At 46.1% G+C, this 24,286-nt stretch overlaps 2 protein-coding genes across 4 annotated transcripts in view; one reads left to right on the forward strand and one right to left on the reverse strand.

The window, feature by feature from the left end:
* LOC144723264 (POU domain, class 6, transcription factor 2-like) overlaps positions 1-15,255 on the forward strand; it is a 103,302-nt gene extending 88,047 nt beyond the window's left edge. Inside the window, exons 8-10 of the mRNA XM_078601858.1 lie at positions 13,197-13,323; positions 14,068-14,236; positions 14,470-15,255. Of these exons, the coding sequence (XP_078457984.1) occupies positions 13,197-13,323; positions 14,068-14,236; positions 14,470-15,109 (936 nt within the window). The 3' untranslated portion in view covers positions 15,110-15,255. The remainder of the gene's footprint in view (positions 1-13,196; positions 13,324-14,067; positions 14,237-14,469) is intronic.
* Positions 15,256-20,377: 5,122 nt separating this feature from the next.
* The window catches only part of LOC144717883 (uncharacterized), a 59,069-nt gene continuing 55,160 nt past the window's right edge, over positions 20,378-24,286 (reverse strand). For all 3 annotated transcript variants that reach the window (XM_078593645.1, XM_078593635.1, XM_078593655.1), the window contains one exon: positions 20,378-24,065. In XM_078593645.1, the coding sequence (XP_078449771.1) occupies positions 23,846-24,065 (220 nt within the window). In that variant the 3' untranslated portion in view covers positions 20,378-23,845. The remainder of the gene's footprint in view (positions 24,066-24,286) is intronic.

The following is a 24,286-nucleotide window of genomic DNA, read 5'->3' on the forward strand; positions in this document are numbered from 1 at the left end:
TTAATGAGATGGGACAATTTGTCCCGGCGGCACGCACTCGTGGTGCCGTCCGCTGTGCGGGGGAAAGTTGTCCTGGCCGGACATGAACGCCTCTTGCATTTGGGAGTAAACAAAACGCTTGCTCTGCTTCAGCGTGACTATTATTGGCCGGGGATGGGGAGTGATGTGGTGAATATTCTAAAGGGGTGTGTTGATTGCGCCAGACGGAAACCGCCGCCCGTGGCATCAAATCCACCGCTGCAATCTATTCAGGTCTCGCGCACTAACGAGCTCGTTGCGCTCGATATTTTGGGGCCTTTTCCAGTCACGCCTAGGGGAAATAAGTACCTGTTGGTTGGTGTCGAATACTTTACCCGGTGGCCTATGGCGTGGCCACTCGCCAACCAGTCGGCGGCGGCTGTGACGGACGCCTTTGTCCAGGGCTACGTCCTGGACAAGGGGGCTCCCGAACGCTTGCTGACCGACCAAGGGAAACATTTTTCAAGTAAATTGCTGCAAGAGGTGTGCGACCTATTGGGTACTAAGAAGGTGCGTACCTCCCCGTACCACCCACAGACAGATGGGATGGTGGAGCGACTCCACAGGACTTTGACTTCTATGCTGTGCCAGCAGGTGTGTGAGGCACATGTTGACTGGGACCTGCAGGTCCCGGGGGTTCTCGCCGCGTATAGAATGGCCCCCCATGCAGCAACGGGATTTTCCCCATTCTATCTGATGTATGGTCGGGAAGCCGACCCGCCCATGGAAACGCAGCTGGGACTGTCCGCACCACGAACGAATTCGAAATTGGCTGAACATATTAAATTTAACATTCATAAGCTGACCGAGGCACGGGAGGCCGCACGGCTTAATTCGCGGGCTCGCCAAATTGCCAACGAGCATTTGCGTGCACGGAAGGTGTCCGTGCACGACTGGAAACCAGGCGATAGGGCCTGGCTGCACTGCCCTCAGGCACCTTTGGCTACGTCGCCTAAATTGTTGAAGCCATGGCGGGGATCCGTGGAGGTCGTGTGGGTTGCACGCCCCCAGTGTGTTCAGATAAAATGGGGAAAGCGCCGTTGGTACATCCACCCCTCCCGACTGAAACCGTTCTCGCCTCCATATGGCCTCCCTTTGTGTCGTGAGGGCCGAGCATGTGACGTGACCGACGACCCAAGGGGGGAAATGTCTCCGCCTGATCCTCACATGTCTCCGCCTGATCCGCTCCCAGGTGTCTCGGAACTGACAGCTGCCGACCACCGGCGGCCGGATCCCCGCGGCGCGGCCGGTCCTTCCAGGCCCGATCCGCGCCTTCCAGGGCTGCCGGAGCCACCAGACGGTCGTCAGCGTCCCGTCCCATACGATGGACCGTCCAGGCGGACTCGCGCTAAGTCGCGCTACTTTTCATGACCAACCGAATGAGGGGCCGATGCGGCCGGAGCGCCTCGTCACTGCGTTCCTCATCGGCTCGACCGCTCTATCACCCCGGTGGAGGAGCGAGCGGAGGGGGGGGGGGATCAATAGTCACAGAGACACTGGACACGTTCATTTTCTTGGATTTGCTTTTATTGTGTTGTTCATCGGGTTGTACATAGCTTGTTGTCTAGGTGTTGTGTGTTGTTGTTGACTTTTATTGTGTTGGTTGTCGGTTTGTACATAGGTTGTTGTCGGGTGTTGTGTCGTTGTGTTGTTGTTGTTGCGTTACGGGGCACACTGGGGGGTGGGGTTTTTGTTGTGTTGATGTTGTGTTGTGTTGTTTAGCAGCCGGGCCGGCTGCGAGCTATGTGGGAGGGGGTGATGTAGTGGTGATACGCGCTGGGGTAGGGATCGTGTGCCAGCGCGTAGTGATTGGCTGTGTGTGTTGGTGACGCGCGCTGACGGTGAAGGATCAGGGGTCAGCGCGGGGTCGGGGGTTATGAGGCAGTGATTGGCTGGGTATCGGTGACGCGCGCTGACAGCGATGGGATCCTGGGGCAAGCGCGCGGGGATTGGTCAACTAAGGGGGATGCTCACGTCGAGGTCCGCATACGCTCCGTCTCCCGTGAGCGGGGGCTATATAAGGTGGTGCGCACAGGCGCACGGGGAGCGAGTGACCAGCGAAGACTGAAGACGGAGGAGGAAGCGATAGGGCCCTGCGCCACCTAGTCCCGCTGTCCTTGTAGGGGCCGGGGCTCTGTGTGACCCAGAGGCGGAACTCTGGGACCCGGGGCCGAACGTCCGTGTGAGGGCCGGCCCTTGGGACTCAGAGGTTGTGGCCCACACCCAAGCTGGGGTGGGCCTGTAGGCTCCACGGACGTTACGGGCTGGAGTGCAGTGTGAGCATGCAGTGTGAGCATGCAGTGTGAGCATGCAGTGTGAGCCTGCAGCGTGAGCCATAGTAACTACACGTGTCAGGTGGAGTGTGTAGTGGGAGAGGTAGTGACCACACGTGTCAAGTGAAGTGTGTGTAGTCAGAGGAAGAGTGACCACACGTTGTATCGTGACAAGTCAAGGTTTAATAAAAAGTGTGCTACCCGTCAAGTGGTTTCCTGCCGTCATTCCGAATACTTCACCTGTATAAAAGACACCTGTTCACAGAAGAAATCAGTCAATCAGATTCCAAACTCTCCACCATGGCCAAGACCAAAGAGCTCTCCAAGAATGTCAGGGACAAGATTGTAGACCTACACAAGGCTGGAATGGGCTACAAGACCATCGCCAAGCAGCTTGGTGAGAAGGTGACAATAGTTGGTGGGATTATTCGCAAATGGAAGAAACCCAAAAGAACTGCCAATCTCCCTCGGCCTGGGGCTCCATACAAGATCTCACCTCGTGGAGTTGCAATTATCATGAGAACGGTGAGGAATTAGCCCAGAACTACACGGGAGGATCTTGTCAATGATCTCAAGGCAGCTGGGACCATAGTCACCAAGAAAACAGTTGGTAACACACTACGCCGTGAAGGACTGAAATCCTGCAGCGCCCGCAAGGTCCCCCTGCTCAAGAAAGCACATATATATGCCCGTCTGAAGTTTGCCAATGAACATCTGAATGATTCAGACGACAACTGGGTGAAAGAGTTGTGGTCAGATGAGACCAAAATGGAGCTCTTTGGCATCAACTCAACTCGCCATGTTTGGAGGAGGAGGAATGCTGCCTATGACCCCAAGAACACCATCCCCACCGTCAAACATGGAGGTGGAAACATTATGCTTTGGGGGTGTTTTTCTGCTAAGGGGACAGGACAACTTCACCGCATCAAAGGGACGATGGACGGGGCCATGTACCGTCAAATCTTGGGTGAGAACCTCCTTCCCTCAGCCAGGGCATTGAAAATGGGTCGTGGATGGGTATTCCAGCATGACAATGACCCAAAACACACGGCCAAGGCAACAAAGGAGTGGCTCAAGAAGAAACACATTAAGGTCCTGGAGTGGCCTAGCCAGTCTCCAGACCTTAATCCCAAAGAAAATCTGTGGACGGAGCTGAAGATTCGAGTTGCCAAACGTCAGCCTCGAAACCTTAATGACTTGGAGAAGATCTGCAAAGAGGAGTGGGACAAAATCCCTCCTGAGATGTGTGCAAACCTGGTGGCCAACTACAAGAAACGTCTGACCTCTGTGATTGCCAACAAGTGTTTTGCCACCAAGTACTAAGTGATGTTTTGCATAGGGGTCAAATACTTATTTCCCTCATTAAATACAAATCAATTTATAAAAAAATGTACATGTGTTTTTCTGGATGTTTTTGTTGTTATTCTGTCTCTCACTGTTCAAATAAACCTACCATTAAAATTATAGACTGATCATTTCTTTGTCAGTGGGCAAACGTACAAAATCAGCAGGGCATCAAATATTTTTTTCCCTCACTGTACATCTGACGTCATTCGTCTCCCTCTACCAAAAGCAAGTGAGCTTATTCGTAGGTGCTCTCTTTCAGCCAATAGGGATCCATGTTGCTCGTTGGCCTCTGTTGTTACTGCCGCGCCTGAGGGAGGGGGCGGGATAGGTGAGAGAACTGGGGTCTACAACATTGACCCCAGATGTGGCGCCACATCCAGGCAGTGATGATGAAGTGGCAGCGAAGATGACATGTAATGTGGCTTAAGATGGCTAGGATGTACGAACCATCGACGATGTCCCAGTTGAATCTGCACACATTGAGGCTTTAGCACATCCACAATCCTAACAGGCCCTTGCCAAGAGCGATGCAACTTTGGTAATGTGCCTATCGGAACCTGAGGACAATGGAGCCATGCAAGGTCCCCCACCTTGAAGGGAACCGGAGTAGCACATGCCAACCTCCGACGCTCATTCGCACCCTTTTCCGCAGTCGATGACGTGAGAGCAGCTGTACGAGCCTCCTGCAGTCTCTACAAGGGCAGGCGAAGAGCAGCCGACCAAGAGACCAATGTGCTTGGAAGTTGGACTAATTGACTGTCAATGGGTGGCTCTGGTTCTCTGCTGTACATTAAGTAGAATGGTGAGAACCCCGTGCATGCATGTGGAGCCAGGCAGTAAGCCGCCAGTATACCTCGTATATGCATGTCCCAATCTTTTTGGAAGTCTGAAACAACATGACATAACATATTGGACAAGGTGCGATTCAGTCTTTTCACCATGCCATCCGTTTGAGGATGGTAGGGAGACATTTGGACCTTCTTGGTACCCAGTATGTTACAAATGTCCTGCAGTAGTTTGGAGGAAACTTTCTTTCCTTGGTTTGTAAGCAGCTGTTCTGGCGCTCGCTTGTTCAATGCATACCCCTGCAATGAAAGCAGCAATCTGCTCGGGTAAGGGCCATGCCATTGGCCAGTGGGTAGCATATTCCAAATCCATCAACAAATATTTGTTACCCTTTGTGGTGCGTGGAAACGGGCCAAAAATGTCCAATGCAATGAGCTCATTTACCCGTTTTACTGTAATGGACTGCAAGGGTGGTCATATGGGTTGAGTGGGTGGTTTCCGGCTAATGCACTCCAGGCATTCCGTTACCCATTTCTGCACATCTGCGCCATGCCCCACCAATAGTAATTCTGTTTCAAAGTGAAGTGTCTTTCGGTGACCCAGATGTACCAAGCGGTCAACGTGGATTTCGTGGAATAGTTGTTGAAGCAGAGCTTCTGGAACTACAAGACGCCTCTGAGACTTGATATCCCAATACATAAGCAATCCGTTCCACACAATGAAGTGCAGCTCTGGTAACGCCTCCCCTTGCAGTGTGCTTGTCTCTGTCCGTTTTCGTAGCACTCGCAAGGAGCCATCGGTCGATTATAGCATGATCCATTCAAGTGTAAGTGCCAGGTGACAGTCTGTTGGAGCCATAGCGTGACCGTCCCCTGTAGACTGCACCGGCGCAAGTGGACAACTGCCAGTAGCTCCTTGCAGGTTACACAATAGCGTTACTCGGCCGGAGACAGCACGTGACTGAAGTAGGCTATGACCACCTCTACTCCATTCTGCAATTGTGACAAAACTCCCCCGATGCCTACATCAATCGCATCAGTGTCAAGAATGGATGGCAGAGAAACATCAGTGTATGCTAGAGGCGGAGCCTTTGGCAACTGTTCACGCAAGGTAGTAAAGGCCTTCTCTTCGGCCTCCCCTCAGTGAAACCTCTGTTTTTTGGCAGTCAGTGCATGCAGGGGCTTGGCAATGCTCGCAAACTGCAGCACAAAGCAGCGGTAATACGACACAAAGCCAACAAACCTCGTGACCTCGGCATATGAAGTTGGTGTCAGCCATTCCCAGATGCAAAGTGTTTTCTCTGGTTCTGTGGCAACTCCTGTGGCGCTAATGACATGTCCAAATAACGAACGGACGACTGCACTAAGTGACATGTGGATGGTTTGAGCATAAGCTGGGCAGCACACACTCTAAAGAAGACCTGTCTCAGTCTATCTTAGTGCTCCTCGAAGGAGAAGCCAAAAACAATCATCATCCAAATATATGACATTTTCCCTTTTAAGTCCTGCAAGCACCAATTCCATGAGTCTCTGAAACATCACCGGCGCTGTAAGTAACCCCATGGGTAATCTGTTAAATTGGTAAAGTCCCTGGGGTGTTCTGAACGCTGTCTTTAATTTAGAACTGTCATCCAATGGCATTTTCCAAAACCCTGATGACAAATCTAATGTCGAGAAGAATTTTGCCCCTGCTAACACATCCAAAAGAGTCGTTAATGCATGGCAAGGGATATGCATCAGCTAGCGTCACCTTATTCAGGCGTCGGAAGTCAACACAAAAACGTAATGAGCCGTCTGGTTTCTTCATCAACACAACAGGTGCTCCACAGGGGCTCATCGATGGATATATGATGTCTGCCTGCAACATCTCTTCCACCTGCTGAACATGTGCTCTTTCTACTGGCCCTATCCAATAAGAATCCAAGCGAATTGGCCGTGTATCGCCTGTATCAATGTGATGTTCCATTAGGTTTGTATCGCCCAAGTAATATTGTCCTTTACTGAATGTCCTGGAACTCCCTCAGCAAGTCAGTTAGTTTTTCTTTCTGCATCTAGGATAACTACAGGTTCTGCATAGAGATGGCTTCCGTCCATGAGTCATCTAGTGGCACCCTTGTGTGGTATCAACGTTTGCATTTGTGTGACATGCGCCAGCACCGTCCCTTTGTGAAGGACAACTGGTGTGTCAGCTGTATTTAGAACCTGTAGAAATAGGTTTTGGTGGCGACAGAGGACTATATCCGCCCCTACCAGTTAATGGTGACTTGCCACCCCGGCCACTGGAGTAACCTAAATAGGGGAATCTGGCCGTGTTATAACAAAGGGGTTTCGATATCGAAGAGGGACCAGCATCTGTGCTACCGGTGGAATAGTGACAGATTCTCTAACCTGAGCCTGCACAGAGAGCTGGTCTCCCTTCCCAGCCTAAAAAAATACAGCCGACCCCCAGACGGCATTTCTAAATTACCTTGATCCGTGAGGGTCTTGAGGGGCATCTGGTTTAAATAACATTATGTAACACAATTTTTGTTAATGGGTAGAAAGTGTTATTTCGTAATTGCTTATGCCTAAAAAGTATAGAAAATGGCTATTATTCCCCACAAATTTTGCTTTTGTGACCAGGACAATGATATTTTGAAATTTACCGATTTTCAATTAAAAGAATGGTGAATTAAAGTAATACAAATATTACTACAAAATATTTAGAAGTGAGTAGTTTTTCTAGATTTATGATTATACTTTAAAACACTTTCACGAATCAGCCCCCAAATGTAGTCTCCCATCATGTTCTCGTTATACTGTCCTTGGTAGTGGCGTTCAAAGTCCAGTATATCCTGGTGGAAGCGCACGCCTTGCTCCTCCGAGTACGCTCCCATGTTCTCCTTGAATTTATAAAGATGACTATCAAGAATATGGACTTTGAGGGACATCCTACAGCCCATTGTGCCATCATTCTTCACCAGAGTCTCAAACAGCTCCACATAGTTTTCGACCGTTTGATTGCCCAGGAAGCCACGAACCACTGTGGCAAAGCTGTTCCAAACCGCTTTCTCCTTACTAGTGAGCTTCTTGGGGAATTCATTGCACTCCAGGATCTTCTTTATTTGTGGTCCGACGAAGACCTTTGCCTAGAAAGCTTAGGGAAGATGTCTTGAAGGGACTTCAAGGCTGCTGAGTCCTTATCTACAGCTCTGAAAGAATTGTTTCATAAGGCCCAATTTGATGTGCAGTGGTGGAATCAGCACCTTCGGGGGGTCCACCAGTGGCTCCCACTTGACGTTGTTCCTCCCCACAGAGAACTATGTCCGCTGTGGCCAGTCCCGCCTTGGTGTCCCTGCTGTCCCAAAGGCAGGGAAAGTTGGTAAAACCACCTTGGAGACCCATCAGGAATGCCACCATTTTGAAGTCTCCGATGACCTCCCAGCCGTACTCATCATACTTCAAGGCGTCCAGCAAGGTCTTGATACTGTTGTAATCCTCTTTGAGGTGCACCAAGTGAGCCAGGGAAAGAGACGGGTACATGTTACCATTATTGAGCAGCATGGCTTTGAGGCTTCTGGATGAGCTGTCAATGAAGAGGCGCCACTCATTCTGGTTACAGGTGATTCCAATTGCCTCAAACAGACTGGTCACATTGTGGCAGAAGCAGAGCCCATCTTGACGGGTTAAGAAGCTGCAAAAAGGTTGGTGACACTTCCTCTGATCTGCGACTTGCACACTTTCATCCAACAAGTTCCAATGGTTGAGCCTAGACATCAAAGGCGCGGCATTGGATGTGGTGAGACCAAGATCTCTGATCAAGTCGTTGAGATCTTTTTGGTTGTAGTATGGGGTCCTCTCCTCAGCTCCACCTCTGAAATTGTCATCTGGATCTACAATGTCATCCTCGCTCTCTGAGTTGCTGCTCTCTGAGTTGCTGCTCTCTTCGAAAGACGGCTGCTCTCTCTCCAGAGGAGTGGGTACGGGGAGCTCATGGCAGTGTGGCACCGGGGCGATGGCTGAAGGAAGGTCCGGATACGTGATAGCAGGTGCATTCTTGCCAGTCCGACGTTTAGAAGGATCCACCATGCAGAAGAAGCAGTTGCTTGAGTGGTCAGTGGGTTCCCGCCAAGTTCTTGGGATAGCGAACTTCATGGCTCTCTTTTCCCCTCTGTACCATCCTACAAAAATACATTTATTTCACCCATGACTAATGTGTAAGAGATTCTCGATACATTTTTCATGTATATATTTTTTTCAATAACATTGAAAATTGTAAAATATTATGAAAGAAAAAACTTTTACAATTTTTTTTAACAAATTGTATAACATTAAATTCCGAGCAACAATTGTCCATCTTACCTTCCAGAGTTTTTTGCATTGCTTGCAGGTGAAATGAGGTGCCCAGAGTTTATCTTGATCCCCGACAGGCATGCCGAAATATGCCTTATAGGCCTCACACATCTTAGCAGATGCTTCCACAGAGTACTTTTTCGCTCTTGTCTTTGATAAATTGGCCGCAGACATAGCAAAATGCGTCTGTCAGATGCTTGCAGCCTCTTGATGCCATCTCAGAAAAATGCAGATATGTATCCACTTAGGCAGCTGGAACTAAACTGGTGGGCTTAAGGCCCCTGTAATTATACTACTGTAGTGAGTTCAACTGAGTTGCAGACGTACTCTTTGGAGGCAACACATTTATGAATACCAACACAAGGGGTAACTGCCCCTTAACAAGATAGCAACCTAAGGTGGTGGGCCACCAGGCTAACTACACTAATTTCACCATAACTAGCTACAACGGACCGGACCACAGCTCGGGTCCCGGTCCATGTGTTGGTGACTCTGTAGGACGTAGAACATAGATTCTTCAGGATGAACAACAGCAGCCGGTCCCTCTCGGGGACCTGGTTTATATCCTCTGTGGCATGGCTGGCCCCACCCTTAGCGACGACCACCTTCTGGAATCCTCGAGCAGGATCTTGACCTGACATGTGACCACCCCTAGCCCCCACTTGGGGGCCCTGTGTAGACTCAACTGGTCAAGTGTCCTCTGGGGTCAACCAGTGCCACGGCCTATAGTAACCCCATTCCCTTGGCCGGTACTCTCACACCCTGTCCTGTAGAGCAGGGGTCCCCAACCCCCGGGCCACAGACCAGTACCGGTCCGTGGCCTGTTAGGAACTGGGCCACACAGCAGGAGGTGAGCGGTGAGTCCGCGTATTGCCCGCCCATTATTTTATTTACCACTTCCATCCGCGCCTCTTTCCTGCACTGCGCACTTGTCTCAGTCACAGTTTTGGTAAGCCCACAAGCTAACCCTAGCCAAAGAGTAAAAAACAAACGTCGCTGGAGAGCTTCTTTGAAAAGGGGGAAAGACCCAATGATGAACCCCCCCGCCCCCACCCCCGCCCCCCCCCCCCCCCGGTCAATGAAAACATTGTCTTCCACGAAACCGGTCCCTGGTGCCAAAAAGGTCGGCACTGCACGCAGAGCGTGGTGCCATCCAGCACTGTCAGTCAGCGCTCACCGAGCCCCTCTGGGGCTGGTACTGCACCCATATATATGTGGTGTCCGCGATATCTATACATCGCACGCCGTGCCTCTCTAAGGCCAGCATTACACAGTGACATCCGCAATGTCACTACACTGTTATTTATATTATTGTAAAGTTCTAGAATGTTCTAGAAGTTACTCCAAGTTTACTCAGCACTGCATCTATCTGGAATGTTCTGAAAAACAGGTAAATTTCAAAATATAACTGTCCTGGTCACTAAAACAAAGTTGGTGGGGAATAATAGCCATTTTCTGTACTTTGAGGCATAAGCAATTAGGAAATAACATTTACAAAACATTTAACATGAAATTCAACTTCCGTCACGGTACCCCAATACCCCCCGCCTCTCCTGCATAATGAAAAGATGTTGTCAATCGTCTTAACTCAGCCTAGCATCCGCTCCCCCCCCCCCCCGATTCCACACGGCACCCCCCCCCCCCTACCGTGGCTCCTCCCCCCTCTTACCCTATATAGTCGCGTTTCTCTATTAGCTCTCTTCACTTACTACAGTGATTTTGGCTGTAACAGTTCCACCTGAAGACAGAAGCTTGTGTTGCCTCCGAAACGTCGTGATTTAATTTAGTTGTGTTCATTTATTTTATTTAAATTTTTTACCTACGTGACTTTACCGAAAAAACCAAAGAGTATGAATCCTTGCAGTCAGGAAAGCTTCAAATCTAGAAGGAAATAACACTTACTAATTCTAGATTTGAAGCCTTCGTGACTGCAATGATTCATACTCTAAGGCTTTTTTGGTAAAGTCACGTAGGTAAAAAAAAAATAGAAGTATTAATAGAAATAAAATAATAAATCACGACGTTTCGGAGGCAACACAAGTCTCCGTCATCAGGTGGGATCGTCACAGCTAAATTTACTGCATCAAGTGAGGCAATATTCCAAGAGACAAGCCCTTAAATACAAGTTAAGGGGGGAGGGGCTTATCTGAATGTGGTAACCAGGGAATGGGACGTGGGGGTGGTGGGCGGGGCTACAAGAAAAATTGGCGAACGTCGACCTGTGCAATTAATTTTATTTTATACTTCTATTAAATATTTTTATTTATTTATTTTTACCTACGTGACTTTATCGAAAAAGCCTAAGAGTATAACACTTACTACCCAGGAACAAAAATAATTGTAACACAGTGTAATCAGTCCCCAGTAGGCAGGGAACAGCCAATTTAGAAGAGACGAGAAACGGGCCCGTAACATGTAACTCCCCAATACAAATTACTGTATTTACTTGTCCTACAATTCCCATGCTTCCCCCATTCGGGGCTACAAATTGACTCTCATGGTTGCTCCCAACGTCGTTGCTGAGGCTGGCTCGGACATTATGGAGGATCTGGTTCCCAATGGTTCCTCGTGTGCTGGACTACCGGCCCCCTCTTCCACTTCTCCTATGCATGCAACCACTCATGTTGGCTTCTTCATATCCTCCTGGATCCTGATACACTTAACCATCCCTAGCGACGTTTGCTCCTCCTCTGGCAATATCGGAAGAAATATACCCATCTGTTGAGTCTGCCAGCAGTCTCTCTGCTACCAAGGAGTCCCAGGCTGCATCGTCCAGTCATGGGAAGGCGGCTTGGGCACGAGAAAGGAGTGCCCTGCGGTACGCTAAGGGCGACTCCAACTCCTTACATGATCGGTTCTGGAATCGGCGCTTCGCACTGGATGGCGGGTCAAAGACCTCGGCCATCTCCCGATAAGCATCCGTCAGTGTGGATCTTCTTGCCTCTGGAATTGTTAAGATGGTCAAGGCGTCATCGAGGACTGTGGGTAGGGCCTTCAGTGCCGCCTCCTCCTCTGACCAGTCCAGGCTCTTGCAGGACACTTCAAATAGCCATACAAAGGCGCAGCAGTCACCTCCCGCCACCATAAACTCCTTCACGGGACCCAGCTTGTGGTTCCGGGTCCTCCTTCCATGGTCTCATTGTTCTTCACTTGGAGATGGCTGTCTCCTACTTGCCTCTCCTCTTCGTCCTTGTCTGCCCATCCTCTGTGACTTTCGTGGTGACTCCTCTTCTTCCACAGGTATATTCACCTGCTGTGACTCACTCTCCCCGAGGAAGAGAGAGCGATTTATCGGTTCTCCCTATCCCTACAATCGGGGATTCTCCCTTGGTAGCGCGGTAGCCTCTGTGGCTCGGCCTATGATGGTGGACACCATCCCCGACGGCAAGGACCGCCCGACGACATGGTTCTTCTGGCTATCCTGGAGGTGGTTCTTATTGTGGAGTCACCTGTCTCTGCCCCCTCCCCTTTAGCGGCAGTCCCCTTGCTTGACCAGTTCCCTCCGAAATTCGTTGTAGTAGCAGGATGACGTCTGTGAGGCGATCCATTCGCTCTTCCATCCGTCTCCATCCCTCAGCCATTTGTGGCCCTTCTGTATCCAGCATCTCTCTCCTCATCTTACTGCCTCAGCTCTGTCCCTTCGGGAAACGTGGCCGCCAACGGGCTTCTTAATGGTCGGCCTTCTGGGCCATTTCGGCCCAGGGTGCTTGGGGTTGCCACTACCCCAATCCTCTACTTCTCCTGGAGTCTCGATGGGGTTCCTTTAGTGACCAGCGCGAGACATCTTGTAATCGATCCCACCACTGCCACCGATCTAATGACTCCAACACGTTGGTTGTAGAAAAGGTGTGAGAAGATTTCATTAAAATCTGCAGCGTGCGTTCATGTCAATTTCCACCATCAAAAGTGCCCCGAGCCTTCCCAGATCCTTTTCCCCTCTCTCCCGTTTTCCTCCATCCAATCACTTCTCTCCTCCCATCCCTCGTCACACCTCTTCTCATCTCCCATTTGCTGCGCGCACCTTTCCGCGTCGGGAGGTGGTACGTCTGACGTCATTTGTCTCCCTCCACCAATGGCAAGTAAGCGTATTCGTAGGTGTACTCTTAAAGCCAATAGGGAGCCATGTTGCTCGTTGGCCCCGCGTTCCACACGCTGCTCACGCATGTGTCTGACCTGCCTCTCCGTTTGTGCAGGTAAGTGCTCTATACAAGCACAAGCAACAAAAACTCAACACATTCATCAATAACACTGCCCTAAAAAGAAAAAAAGATACGAGGCGACATCTCGGACAACGGCCCTTCATCTTCTGCTGCTATGGAGAAGGGTGATTGTCCCAAATGTCCCCGATTGTATACTTGTTTTTCCTTTTAGGGGCAGTGTTTTTGACACGTGTTGAGTTAATATAAATGTATGTTCATGTTGGTGCTGCTGCTAATTCCAGCAACTCCAAGGGCAACACAGGAGCCAAGTTTCCCCGCAGCACACCCTGACGGTCGGACCGAGCCAAGGATCCCCAGTCCCACAGCCTCTCTCCCCAGCCTCGCCAAGCATTGGGCCGGCAGTCCACAGTGAGTTCTGATCCACTGTTCAATAAACTAACACGTTCCTTCGGAGTGGGCAGGTAGGAACTTGGTTGGACAGCGCATTCGTGCGATCCGTGTCACGCGGCGCAAGCTGCGTGGGGCGGCGCGTCACGTGGTGCTGAGCCCGCCCGAAGCGCTCTATGAAATACAAATCGAGGGCGTGGCTATGCACGAAAGACAGACAAATAATCCCTGGTGGGCAGTGTGGAACTGTTGTTCCTACCTGTATCAAAACTGTTAAAACGATGTATATGTGTTTTACCAGGTAAGGCCCACTGAGCTAGATAGTTATTATTCAGAAGCGACCTCGCCATAAATGATAGCCTAATGAAGTGGCTTATTTTGTGAAAATTTATAACAGCCAAATACTTTAAACGCATGTGTGTAAATATGGAGGGAAAAACTGGGGGACCCGAAGAAAAATCCATGCGACCACGAGGAGAGAAACATGCAAACTCCAAATATACAGGCGTCGAGGTCGGGATCAAACCTATGACCTCCTGTATACCAGGCGAGGTAGTTAACATCTCGCCACCGTGGCACCCACAAAGACGCACCCACTCCTGAAGGCTGCCGCTACACTACAGGAAATTGAATTAAGCAATCAAAAAGCACACGATAGAACAATAAACAATGATCTGTAAGAAGGAAACTTGAGAATCTGCAGTATTAATAATATTGTACAGTAATGACATGATGCACAAATTACCTGTGTGTGTGCATGTTCAGACCCCCAGGGTGCTTGCAGCGATATCGACAACGTGAAGCTGGAGGAGATACGCGAGTTCGCTCGTGTGTTTAAGATCCGCCGTCTCTCGCTGGGGCTCACGCAAACACAGGTTGGACAGGCCATGAGCAGCACCGAGGCGCCCGCCTACAGCCAGTCTGCCATCTGCAGGTAACTGGCATGTAATCTTGACAATTTTCACCATTCTCAGAGAAACGGTTCATTCGGTGATTTAATTGGTAAAACATCATGTGAAAGCTGCAGCAATGATGTGATATTTAACGCTACTACAATACATTTTTCTACATCGGGTTCTTCCATATATCCAATTTACGTGAGTCTATTAAAATTGTTACAGTGCAAGCAGCCAAGTGAGACTCTCTTCTCTCTCCGACTCCCGGCAGAAACGCCCTCTTCATGCGAGCCGACGTGTTCCTGCCGGCCTTCGGAGCAAGAAGAGGAGAAGGGATTAGCGATGGCTGGCCTCTTGCTAGAGATAATGCTAGCACTACTAGCACAGCCAGTTCCACACCGCCCATCAAAATGAATCCCGGGCTTTTATGTCCCGCCAGGTTCGAGAAGTTGGACATCACACCTAAGAGCGCGCAGAAGATCAAGCCTGTGCTTGAGCGCTGGATGACGGAGGCTGAGGCTCGGCAGCGCACCGGCCTGCAGAGCCTGAGCGACTTTGTGGGGAGCGAGCCATCGCGGAAGCGCAAACGCCGCACCTCGTTCACGCCTCAAGCACTGGAGGCGCTCAACGCTTACTTTGAGCGCAATACGCACCCGTCTGGCCAGGAGATGACGGCCATCGCCGAACACCTGTGCTACGAGCGTGAGGTGGTGCGCGTGTGGTTCTGCAACAAGCGGCAGATGCTGAAGAACACCATCAAGAGGCTCAAGACTCACGAGCAAACGTTGCCCATGCCGGACAATACGTTGGTCGTGGCCCCCGTGGAGACGACCATGGATGGCGGTGACTCCAAACCAAAGAAGACATACACCTCTCGCCCGTCATCGAGACCACTTCCCCCCATGCTGTGAACAGAGGCGCGTGCGCAGCATGAAGAACGTCGAGCGTGCACAGAAAGATACGCAGCACTCACACTCTCGGTGCTGTGTGCTGCATTGTGGTGTAGAGACCTACTTTGAAAAAGTAAATTTATAGACAGGGCATGCTTTATACCGTATTCTTCATATTCTAATAAACCTAGAGGCAATCAAATGATAAACACATTTTATAGGTTTCACGTGCCATGTTCTTACAACACAAATTAACTGAACAAAAGACATTAAACACATTTGTGTCATGTTGGCAGATACTAAAGGACAAAGCACCTATCGCTCTTAGCTACCAGAAATGGCAGCGCATTATGCCATCAAGAGTGACCTATGCTTCTCATTTCTATGCATAGCTTTACCTGCAGCTAAGCATATTTTAGAGGAAAACATATGACATACACATTTTATCCCAGCGACTTAGATATTAAGGATATCCTTGTTTATTTAAGGAATAATTGACCATTATTGTGAAGCAGTATACAATATATTTTTGGTCTTTTTTATATTGTATATATGGGAGGGTACCCTACTAAGATCTACCTGTGAGGTATATCTTCACTGTTGCAGTGTGCAAGCTTTAACATTACAATTGTGTTGGTGAGAAGTTTCGAGCCAAAGAAAAGTCTAAATAAACCAAAACCAACATCACAATGAGAAGCCACAGAACAATCTTAACTCGTTTACAAAGCGGAGTAATGATTCTTCACGAGAGGATGCTTGCGCACCATTTTGGTCAGTTAAACATGAGCTCAATATCGCAGAGGTTGTATTTGTATCAAAGGGAGACCCCCTGACATGAAGAGTGTAACATTCATGAGAGCTTTAACCAAAAGAGTTCGTGTAGTTTTGCACATGAAATGCTACCTCCGTAGCATTGAATTCATTTGGACTAAAGTGTTGTGCTCTATGCAATCATTGAACACGTAAGACGAACTTCACGAGACTATGTAACAAAACATGTTTAGCTTTAATAAAATGTCTACAAGAAAAGCAAAACACAGGCGTTAAATACCTCAATGCAGCCTGTCCTTCAATTACGTACTGTATCACCAAAAATATATTTATTTGCTCTTAAACATAGTGTATTTTTCCTGAACGGCAGGTGGCTCACTGCAAATTGACTGTTTATACCAAGGAGGAGATTGCCTTTAAGGAAACGAAAAGTAAACCAAAAACGCCCGAACATTAATGCAACTGTGAAGGAGTACGAATATTGCCGTCCAGTACGTTTTGGGGCTGTACCGCGTGTTGTTTGGCACGGTGTCCAACGTTTCGCTCCTCGCTCAATTGAAAACTTCCTTTTAGTTTCTGAAATCAGAGCTGTACAGCCCAACCGTGAAAATGCACACAGAGGAGATTGTGAATATTGATCTGCTCTATGTGCTCAGTGCTAACATAAAGCGGTGTGCTATATTTTAGAACAGCTATTTAGATATTACGTGTGTTACAGTATCGTATAACATTTGTAATCCTCTACAATTTCAAATTTGATCATTGTAATAATATTTATAAAGTTGTATAATATTTTGGAAGTATTTCCTTTGAAGTACCTAATTACCTAAATGTGTGTGTATATATGATGTGTTAATATAAACATAGGCAAATAAGAAATGTAATTGGAATTACTCTGAGCTGTGATTTTTAAAATATTAATGCCAAAGTGTTGCTCTGCATCCAGGAGATGTATACAAGTTAAAGCAACCATTTCAGTATGTTCTGTCTGAAGTAGTTTATGGCAAAGCTTGCATGCCAAAAAATAGGCAATTAATGACAAACAATTTCGACGTTTGCCCTTCTTACTACGGCACGCAAGCCAAAACAATGTTGTTTTTAAAGTAACGTAAATGTATATGTATGCTGAGTCACACGTACAAAACTTGGGAGTAAATTTATTGAAGTTAGTGTGACCCGAAAGTAAGTTGTATGTATGTTAAACTTCTTTTGCACTGTACGAAGCCAACCACGCTAATCTGATTTGCGGGGTAAGGACAACTAAACACTAAAAGTAGTTCTAATAATATATAATGTGTGGTGCCAACATAAGGATGATACGCGCGTTTTAAATGTCTCACGTTTTGTTCCCCGAGGCGTGTGCGTGCGTGTGTCTGCGGTTGTGCACCTGTTCGCGTGTGAGAAGAGTATTGTATACGTGAGCATGTCGTACGGCATGGAATAATGTAAGGTCCCAACACTCCCCAAGTGTACAGAGTGCACATTGTTCACTGGGTTGAAAAGGAACCAAAGCAAATTGTAGATTAGATTTGTCATTTTACGTGTTTACATGACTGTAATACTGTGTTTTCAATGTAGTGATTTTAACAAAAATAGCATAGAGCATTTGTATAATAAATATACAATGGAGCACTCGTGTGTTCTTGGACAGTCTTGCTCATAGCGCTGCACTCTATATGTCAGATCTGAGTTTAGATATTTTTTTTTATGTCATTAGTGCTGTTTCCTGCTGTTTTATAAGTAGCTTTAAATTTCCTTTTAAATCCAAGATATAGCAACGGCAGAAAAAAAATGTACTTGCACCTTAACATATTTCCCATATCCCATCGTCCACAACGCATGGCACACTATGTAACTAAAAGTCAATTTTAATTGGTGTTTTATTTTTTTTTACAGATAAGACATTTAGATGTTTTTGGTTGATACTTAAAAAAAACCCTGATAATTGGTGTAAATGTATTTCATACCCCAAGTGTTATATAGTTAGCAATTTTTGTATTGCTTCATCTAGACCAGGGGTCGGCAACCAAAATAACAAGAAGAGCCATTTCTTTCCAATTCGGTACAAAATTAAGTATTTCAAGAGCCGCAATGCATCTATGTACATACGTACATATCGTCAAGAAGCAGCCCGTAAAGAGCCGCATGCGGCTCCGGAGCCGTAGGTTGCCGACCCCTGATCTAGACTTATCATTTGTGAACAGTACATAACGATGCACACTTCTTGTTACGAGTGCTTGATATTATAAGTTTTGTGGCACAGCTTATTATATGACAATTGACAACGTGGCATCCGTTTATAATGATAGCATTGATGCTGAGGCACCAGACAAATACAAATTATCTCTGGCTGCAGTCCAGGCTGCAAGAAGGAACTCGGAGTAATCATTGAAAAGTCCCTACACCTTGCGCATCGCTCCTCACTGGTTTCCATGGGTACAAGCACGGCATAACTTTTGTTCACAAGGCTCCTGTTATTTAATTGTTCCTGGTTAAGCATGGCCACAGCATATCGTGCTACATTTATTGTAAAGGTAACATATGTTGGTGTGATGTGGCAAAACTTTGCGTCCCTGGTTAGGACATTGGTCAGTATCATACGGCACGGTATATATTATTATGGCATAATGCTGTCTTACAATATCATATACCATAGAGCAGAACATGAGGCCAGTGACATGCAATCATGCATGATGGCACTTACCCGGACCAGCCTGTATGAGGTTTCGAACACCTGGATCTTTGCCCTTTTTTAGGTGGGAATGCCTGGAACTGCCACTGCTGGTGGGAAGCTCCGTAAAGTCGACGAACGTATGACATTTATATATATGCTGTTGTGGTTTAGATGCGCTTTCTGTGCCAATATATCACATCATAGCACAACCGCTGTTGTGACATGTGACCTCGTCACGTGCAAGTCCATTGGCGGATAGTGCGGTCAGAGTATCCGAGGCCCTCAGGATGAAGCTGTTTCTCCCACCACACAGAAACAGCCACATGAAACTCCGACCAAAACTATCACTTTACCATACTTAGCAGGCGTGACCAAAAAGATCTCCAAAATTCTAAACAAACATAAGATCCAAGTCCGATTCAGTACAGTGCATAAAATCCGTGATCTGATTCCATCTGTGAAGGATGTCGTTCCTGACTTACAGTATCCTGGAGTCTACAAATTGAGTTGCATTTGTGGTGATTGCTACATTGGAGAAACGAAACGTCATGTTTCTGATCGTGTCCGCGAGCACAAGTCAGATCTGAAACACGGCAGAACTGATTCTTCGGCCGTTGCCGATCATTGCTACAACTCGGTGGGCTCTCATGAAATTGTCTTTTCCGAGACCAAGGTTCTCTGCAAACCTCCTGGCTACCATCAAAGGTTTGTACACGAAGCCATACAAATATACAAACACAGACATAATTTCAACCGTGATGATGGTTACAAACTGAGTAATCATTGGAAAGATGTGATTAACCATGCAAAAAAGATTTAACTACACTTATTTGACCAATCTTATTTATTATTTGACAGACAACTATTACAGGTGTACCATGTTTACCATGTTCACCATGTTTAGTTGTCACAAACCATAACAAAGGCTCACCCTCTTAAGCCTCACCTTACCATATGAATAAAAAGTGTGCTGTACTTGGCCCTTCCCCCCTCTCCAACCATTATATAAACGGAGTGGTAGCTCCTGCAATCTCTCATTTACTTGATACAGCTGTCGTGGCTGTGACGGTTCCACCTGAAGACGGAAGCTTGTGTTGCCTCCGAAACGTGATTTTTATTTTATTTTACTTTTATTAATTTTAATGTTTTTACCTACGTTACTTTACCGAAAAAACCTAAGAATACGCTGCCAAGCTTGGTGGTGTTCATTCAGACGCTGTCTTTCCGACAGACATGTTCTTCACCTGAGGATGGCTGCTTGCGTTGTGGCCGAAACGTCGTGAGAATTGTATTTTATTATGTTTTATTTTTATTATTTTATTATTTCCCTTCTATGTGACTTTACCGAAACAACCAAGAAGAATGCATATATTATCAGAGTATTTTTTTTTTATTCTGACCACAAGTATTGTGGTTAATGCGGACATGATTCCTTGTAAAAGGTGTTTTTTTGTTGCCAGAAAAAAGGGGAAACCCCTTTTCTCATATTTTGGTATTGGCAAAGGAGGTCCCCTGATGTAGAGGCTCACCGAGCTCTCATTACTTTGATAGTGCATTGTCTTTGAGCTGTACGCCTTTTGGCATCCTCTGGTCTAACACCGTTTGAGACGAGGCTCAAAAGAAAGCTGTCTCTGGTGTGGACCAATCAGTTTCAAAGACAATGCATATATTATCAGAGTATGTTTTTTTTGCATTCTGACCACAAGTATTGTGGTTAATGCAGACATGATTCCTTGTAAAAGGTGTTTTTTTGTTTAAAAAAAAAAGGGGATAAAAACTATTCTCAACAGGTAAGTCATTTATCATAATTTCAAATGCTAAACCCAAAAATGTATGTTCTGTGCTTCATATTTTCCAATTCCTTTATTTAGTTCCAGTGTATACATTAATATGGGTCCTTTACAGTGACATAAAGCTTCAAGAATATAAAATATATCTTCAAAAGATACGTTTTTTAAAGAGTCTGTTATTAAATTAATATGCATTGCATGCAAGCTATGATATTAAAACATGACACCAATTTCTTTTTAAAAAATCACAAACCATTCCTCTTGCTATTAAGAGATCTCCTAATGGCAATTTTAAGCACAAGCAGTAATGATGGTTCACATGAAATGTTACTTTTAATCTCTACAGACGTAACATAAGCACCAGTGGATTATTAAGGCCACTTAAATGTTACAAAATAAAGTAAACTACATGGTATTGCAATTTTTCATACAAAAACAAGTTAGTGGCTCATTAAATATTCCAGTTATACCGACCGATAGGTGTTGGATACAATGTTTGGTCACTGTTTTTCAGATTAATTTGGCTTTGCTGATCACTTTTGACGGATTATTTTTAATGGGTAAATATATTAATTTGCCACCTTACAGTAAGAGTATTTGGATACAATGCACCGGGCAATATATAGTAGGTTACTGTCAACTTTTGGTTTTACAGTCAGCCAGGGGTAATATGTTTCACACCAGCTTGCATATGCTCTTAGTTGCAGATAATTATATAGTAAATCCATGCCCAATCCGTGCTACAGGCATGTGGATTTCTGTTTGAAAATTGCACCACACTCTTTGTCACTTAGAATTATGACAAATGCACAACATAGCAGAGCATTGCAGTATGCTTCTACCAGTCACAATGAGTACAATGTATATTCAGAGCACAGCTTGAGCAGATGACACAATTATTTTTCTTGCAATTTTAAGCTTTTATGAGACTTGTACACTGTTTCACCAGCCTGTATACAGCTATGGAATTAGCTGTCATTTAAGGGACAGTTAAGATTGAATGCCACATGTTCTTATCAACATTACAAAATTATATATTTCGAGGAATTTATAGCGGAATCGTTTTTCTAGCGAAATGATTAACTTTTTCTGCTGTCATTCAGTTGCAATTTGCACGTTATTTTTTGCAATAAAAGATGGTCAACATAAAATAGACAATGTATGTCTCAACTGCTTTATTCAAAACCAGATGGGCATGTGTCCTTTATGATGGTACAGCGCGAATCCATTCCATAGCCACATTGACCTCTACAGACACAAGCTCCAAACTGAATGTATTTACTGTGGCTTGGAAATTCAGAACCCTGGGTACGTGCACATGTCTGGGATGTACAGCGTGTTTTTCAGCACAGTCTTACATATCATTGCACCTGCTGAGTGCTGCATCTGAAACTTCAATCGGCTACTGAAAAAGCTCTGAACAGGTGGAGCGATACGTTGGATACGTTGGACATCGAGCTGAACAACACGCTGCACAACAAGAAAACACACGAAAGAGCTGTACAGCACAATCGCGAAAACCTACCCAGTGGCGAAAAGTAGTCGTTAAAAAAATCTGTAGTTTAGCAATTTATTTTATGTACGACCGCTGATTTGTGTTCAGTATGATTTGTCAAACAGGCATGCTGCAACGTTTTGGGCAGGATCAGAAAAAACAGCCAAAAATCCCGAGCAGAACCCTCCAGAAAATGTCATTAGACTCATGAGTTTTCCTGGGATAAAACACGTTAGTACAAATGTAAAGTTTAATCCTACGTCAGTCTTTAGTCACCTAACTCACACTTGACCGGTAAGGGTAACTCCACAGCACTCACCTGATATTTTAAAATCTGCATTTAATTGTTTAATTTGTGCCCCAATATATATTTATAGACATGGCAGTGCATGGTACCCTTGCTTAGATTCATTAAACGTATAGTCTCTTGCCTTGTTGTTGGCGCAAATTCGTGTGAGCCTGTGGGGATATTTAAGATAAAACTACCATTTTAGTGGGGCATAAATACAATAAACTGATGTACATTTACAAAAATATATATTCCTCACCGAAACGTGTGTAATTTCTTTAAAATCAGACAAAATTTCCCAAATTATTTACGTAATTTAATTAGCAAAACATTGTTGTACTCGTAATTTGTTGTACTTTACAAGATTTAAATATCACAAAGATGTTCAAGTATTCAGAGCCTGGCTCTGTGGGACCGACACACACATTTTAATTCTCATCAATTGCTGACCGAGGCATCACTGTTTAAGCCTGCTACCGCACAATAATGTTTCATGCTCTAACAAAACAAAGTTTCCAATTCAGCCATTTCCCAACTGATGAATACTTGGATATTAAATTCAGTGTTTCCAATACATGTTGCATTGCATTCATTGTGGTTTCTCTGATCCACTACCCTCCCTCTAGCACAGCCACTCTCCCCACAAAGAGTTCAGATTCTGTGGGAATCTGCAATACCACAATGCCAATAAAAATTGGAATTCATTTTGAAAATAACATTATAAGAAATAACGTGGAATTTCGGCTGGGTTATTTTTCTCTTCCCAGTGATGAGCAAATCGGATTGTCGGCTTTCTCTGCATTGCCAGTACATCAATGGTGGTTAGTTGTTTTTATTGGGTAAGGATTAACAGATAAGATAAGCTCAGCTGAATCTTAAGAAGGGCTTTCTTAATGATTGCAATAAACAATCGTTATAATATGTTACAAGACTTTGGAGCCCACGCACTAATTATAACACAGTAATAATAATATATTTCAGCATCGCTTAGCAGAGTTATATGTTTTATCCTTGTCCACACAAAAAAAACGTGCCTTAGAAATTATTAAATTGCCCAATGAACATTCCATGATGATAAAGTGCATTAATAATGTATCTGCTAATCATTCTGTATATTTTGTAGATTATTGATCTTTTGCACTTGAATATTTTTACTCTTTAACCAACTTGTGAATTAAATCACTTATTGCTCCATTATATGCAGTGTTGAGTCACGTAAAATTATTTAATTGTAGCATTAATGATAACAATATATGATTATACATTATATTACTGCATTATTATTATCAGTCGTAAAAGTAGTAGTATTAGTAGTAGCAATAGCAGTGTCCATAAACGTATTGGCATGTAAAGCACCCATTTGTCGTTTGTGCTATATCCTATCTACTGTGCTGTTTCATACATGTAATGGACACTTCTTCGGGCGAGTTTGATTCTCTGTGAAAGCAGAGAGCGAAAGTCGACTCAAACTCTCCTCGTCAGTGAACGTCACTTGCTCACACCGACGCCACATTCTCACAGCCACGGCGCAGGGAAGGGACGCGGGAGGAGGGGATGCAGTGCGAGCGGCTCGACGTGCCCTCCGCAGGATGACGGCCACCGATAACAAAACGTAACCATTGCGGTGATCTCCAAGCAGTATCCACGTAAACACACGCGTGGGGGGGGGGGAGAAGAGGAAACGGCAGGGGAGGGAAAAAAACGCAGGGAGGGAACGCGGAGCTGTGGCTGTGCAGCCCTAGCGCCTGCGAATCTGCTCGTGTGCGCCACTGTTCTCGATGCACAGCACTGCCAGGGCGGAGCTGCAGCCGAGGGGCTGCTGCTGCAGGAGGCGACGCGAGGCGAGTGGGGAGGCCTGGCCTGTTACGGCGTTGTCGCCCACACGCCACATCTCGCAGTACTGCGTGACAAGCCGGCGGCCGTGTGCGTCCGAGCCGTGCCATACGTGCTTCTGGGACCTGGGAATACCATGCGCCACACACACACACACACGCGCACGCATCCACGTGCGTACGCGTGCAACATGATTGTTAAGCTGCCCACTACAGCAGCAAGCTTTGGGATCACTTCAGTGCACAACAATCAACATGGACAATAATTGAATGTCACCGAGGTTATGCAAAAAAAATATCTAATCTTTGTAACCTATTCAGAGAGTATGAAAAAAAACCAGCGACAA

Source organism: Lampetra planeri, chromosome 1 (assembly GCF_965212315.1).
Source record: "Lampetra planeri chromosome 1, kcLamPlan1.2.h2, whole genome shotgun sequence".
Lineage (NCBI taxonomy): Eukaryota > Metazoa > Chordata > Hyperoartia > Petromyzontiformes > Petromyzontidae > Lampetra > Lampetra planeri.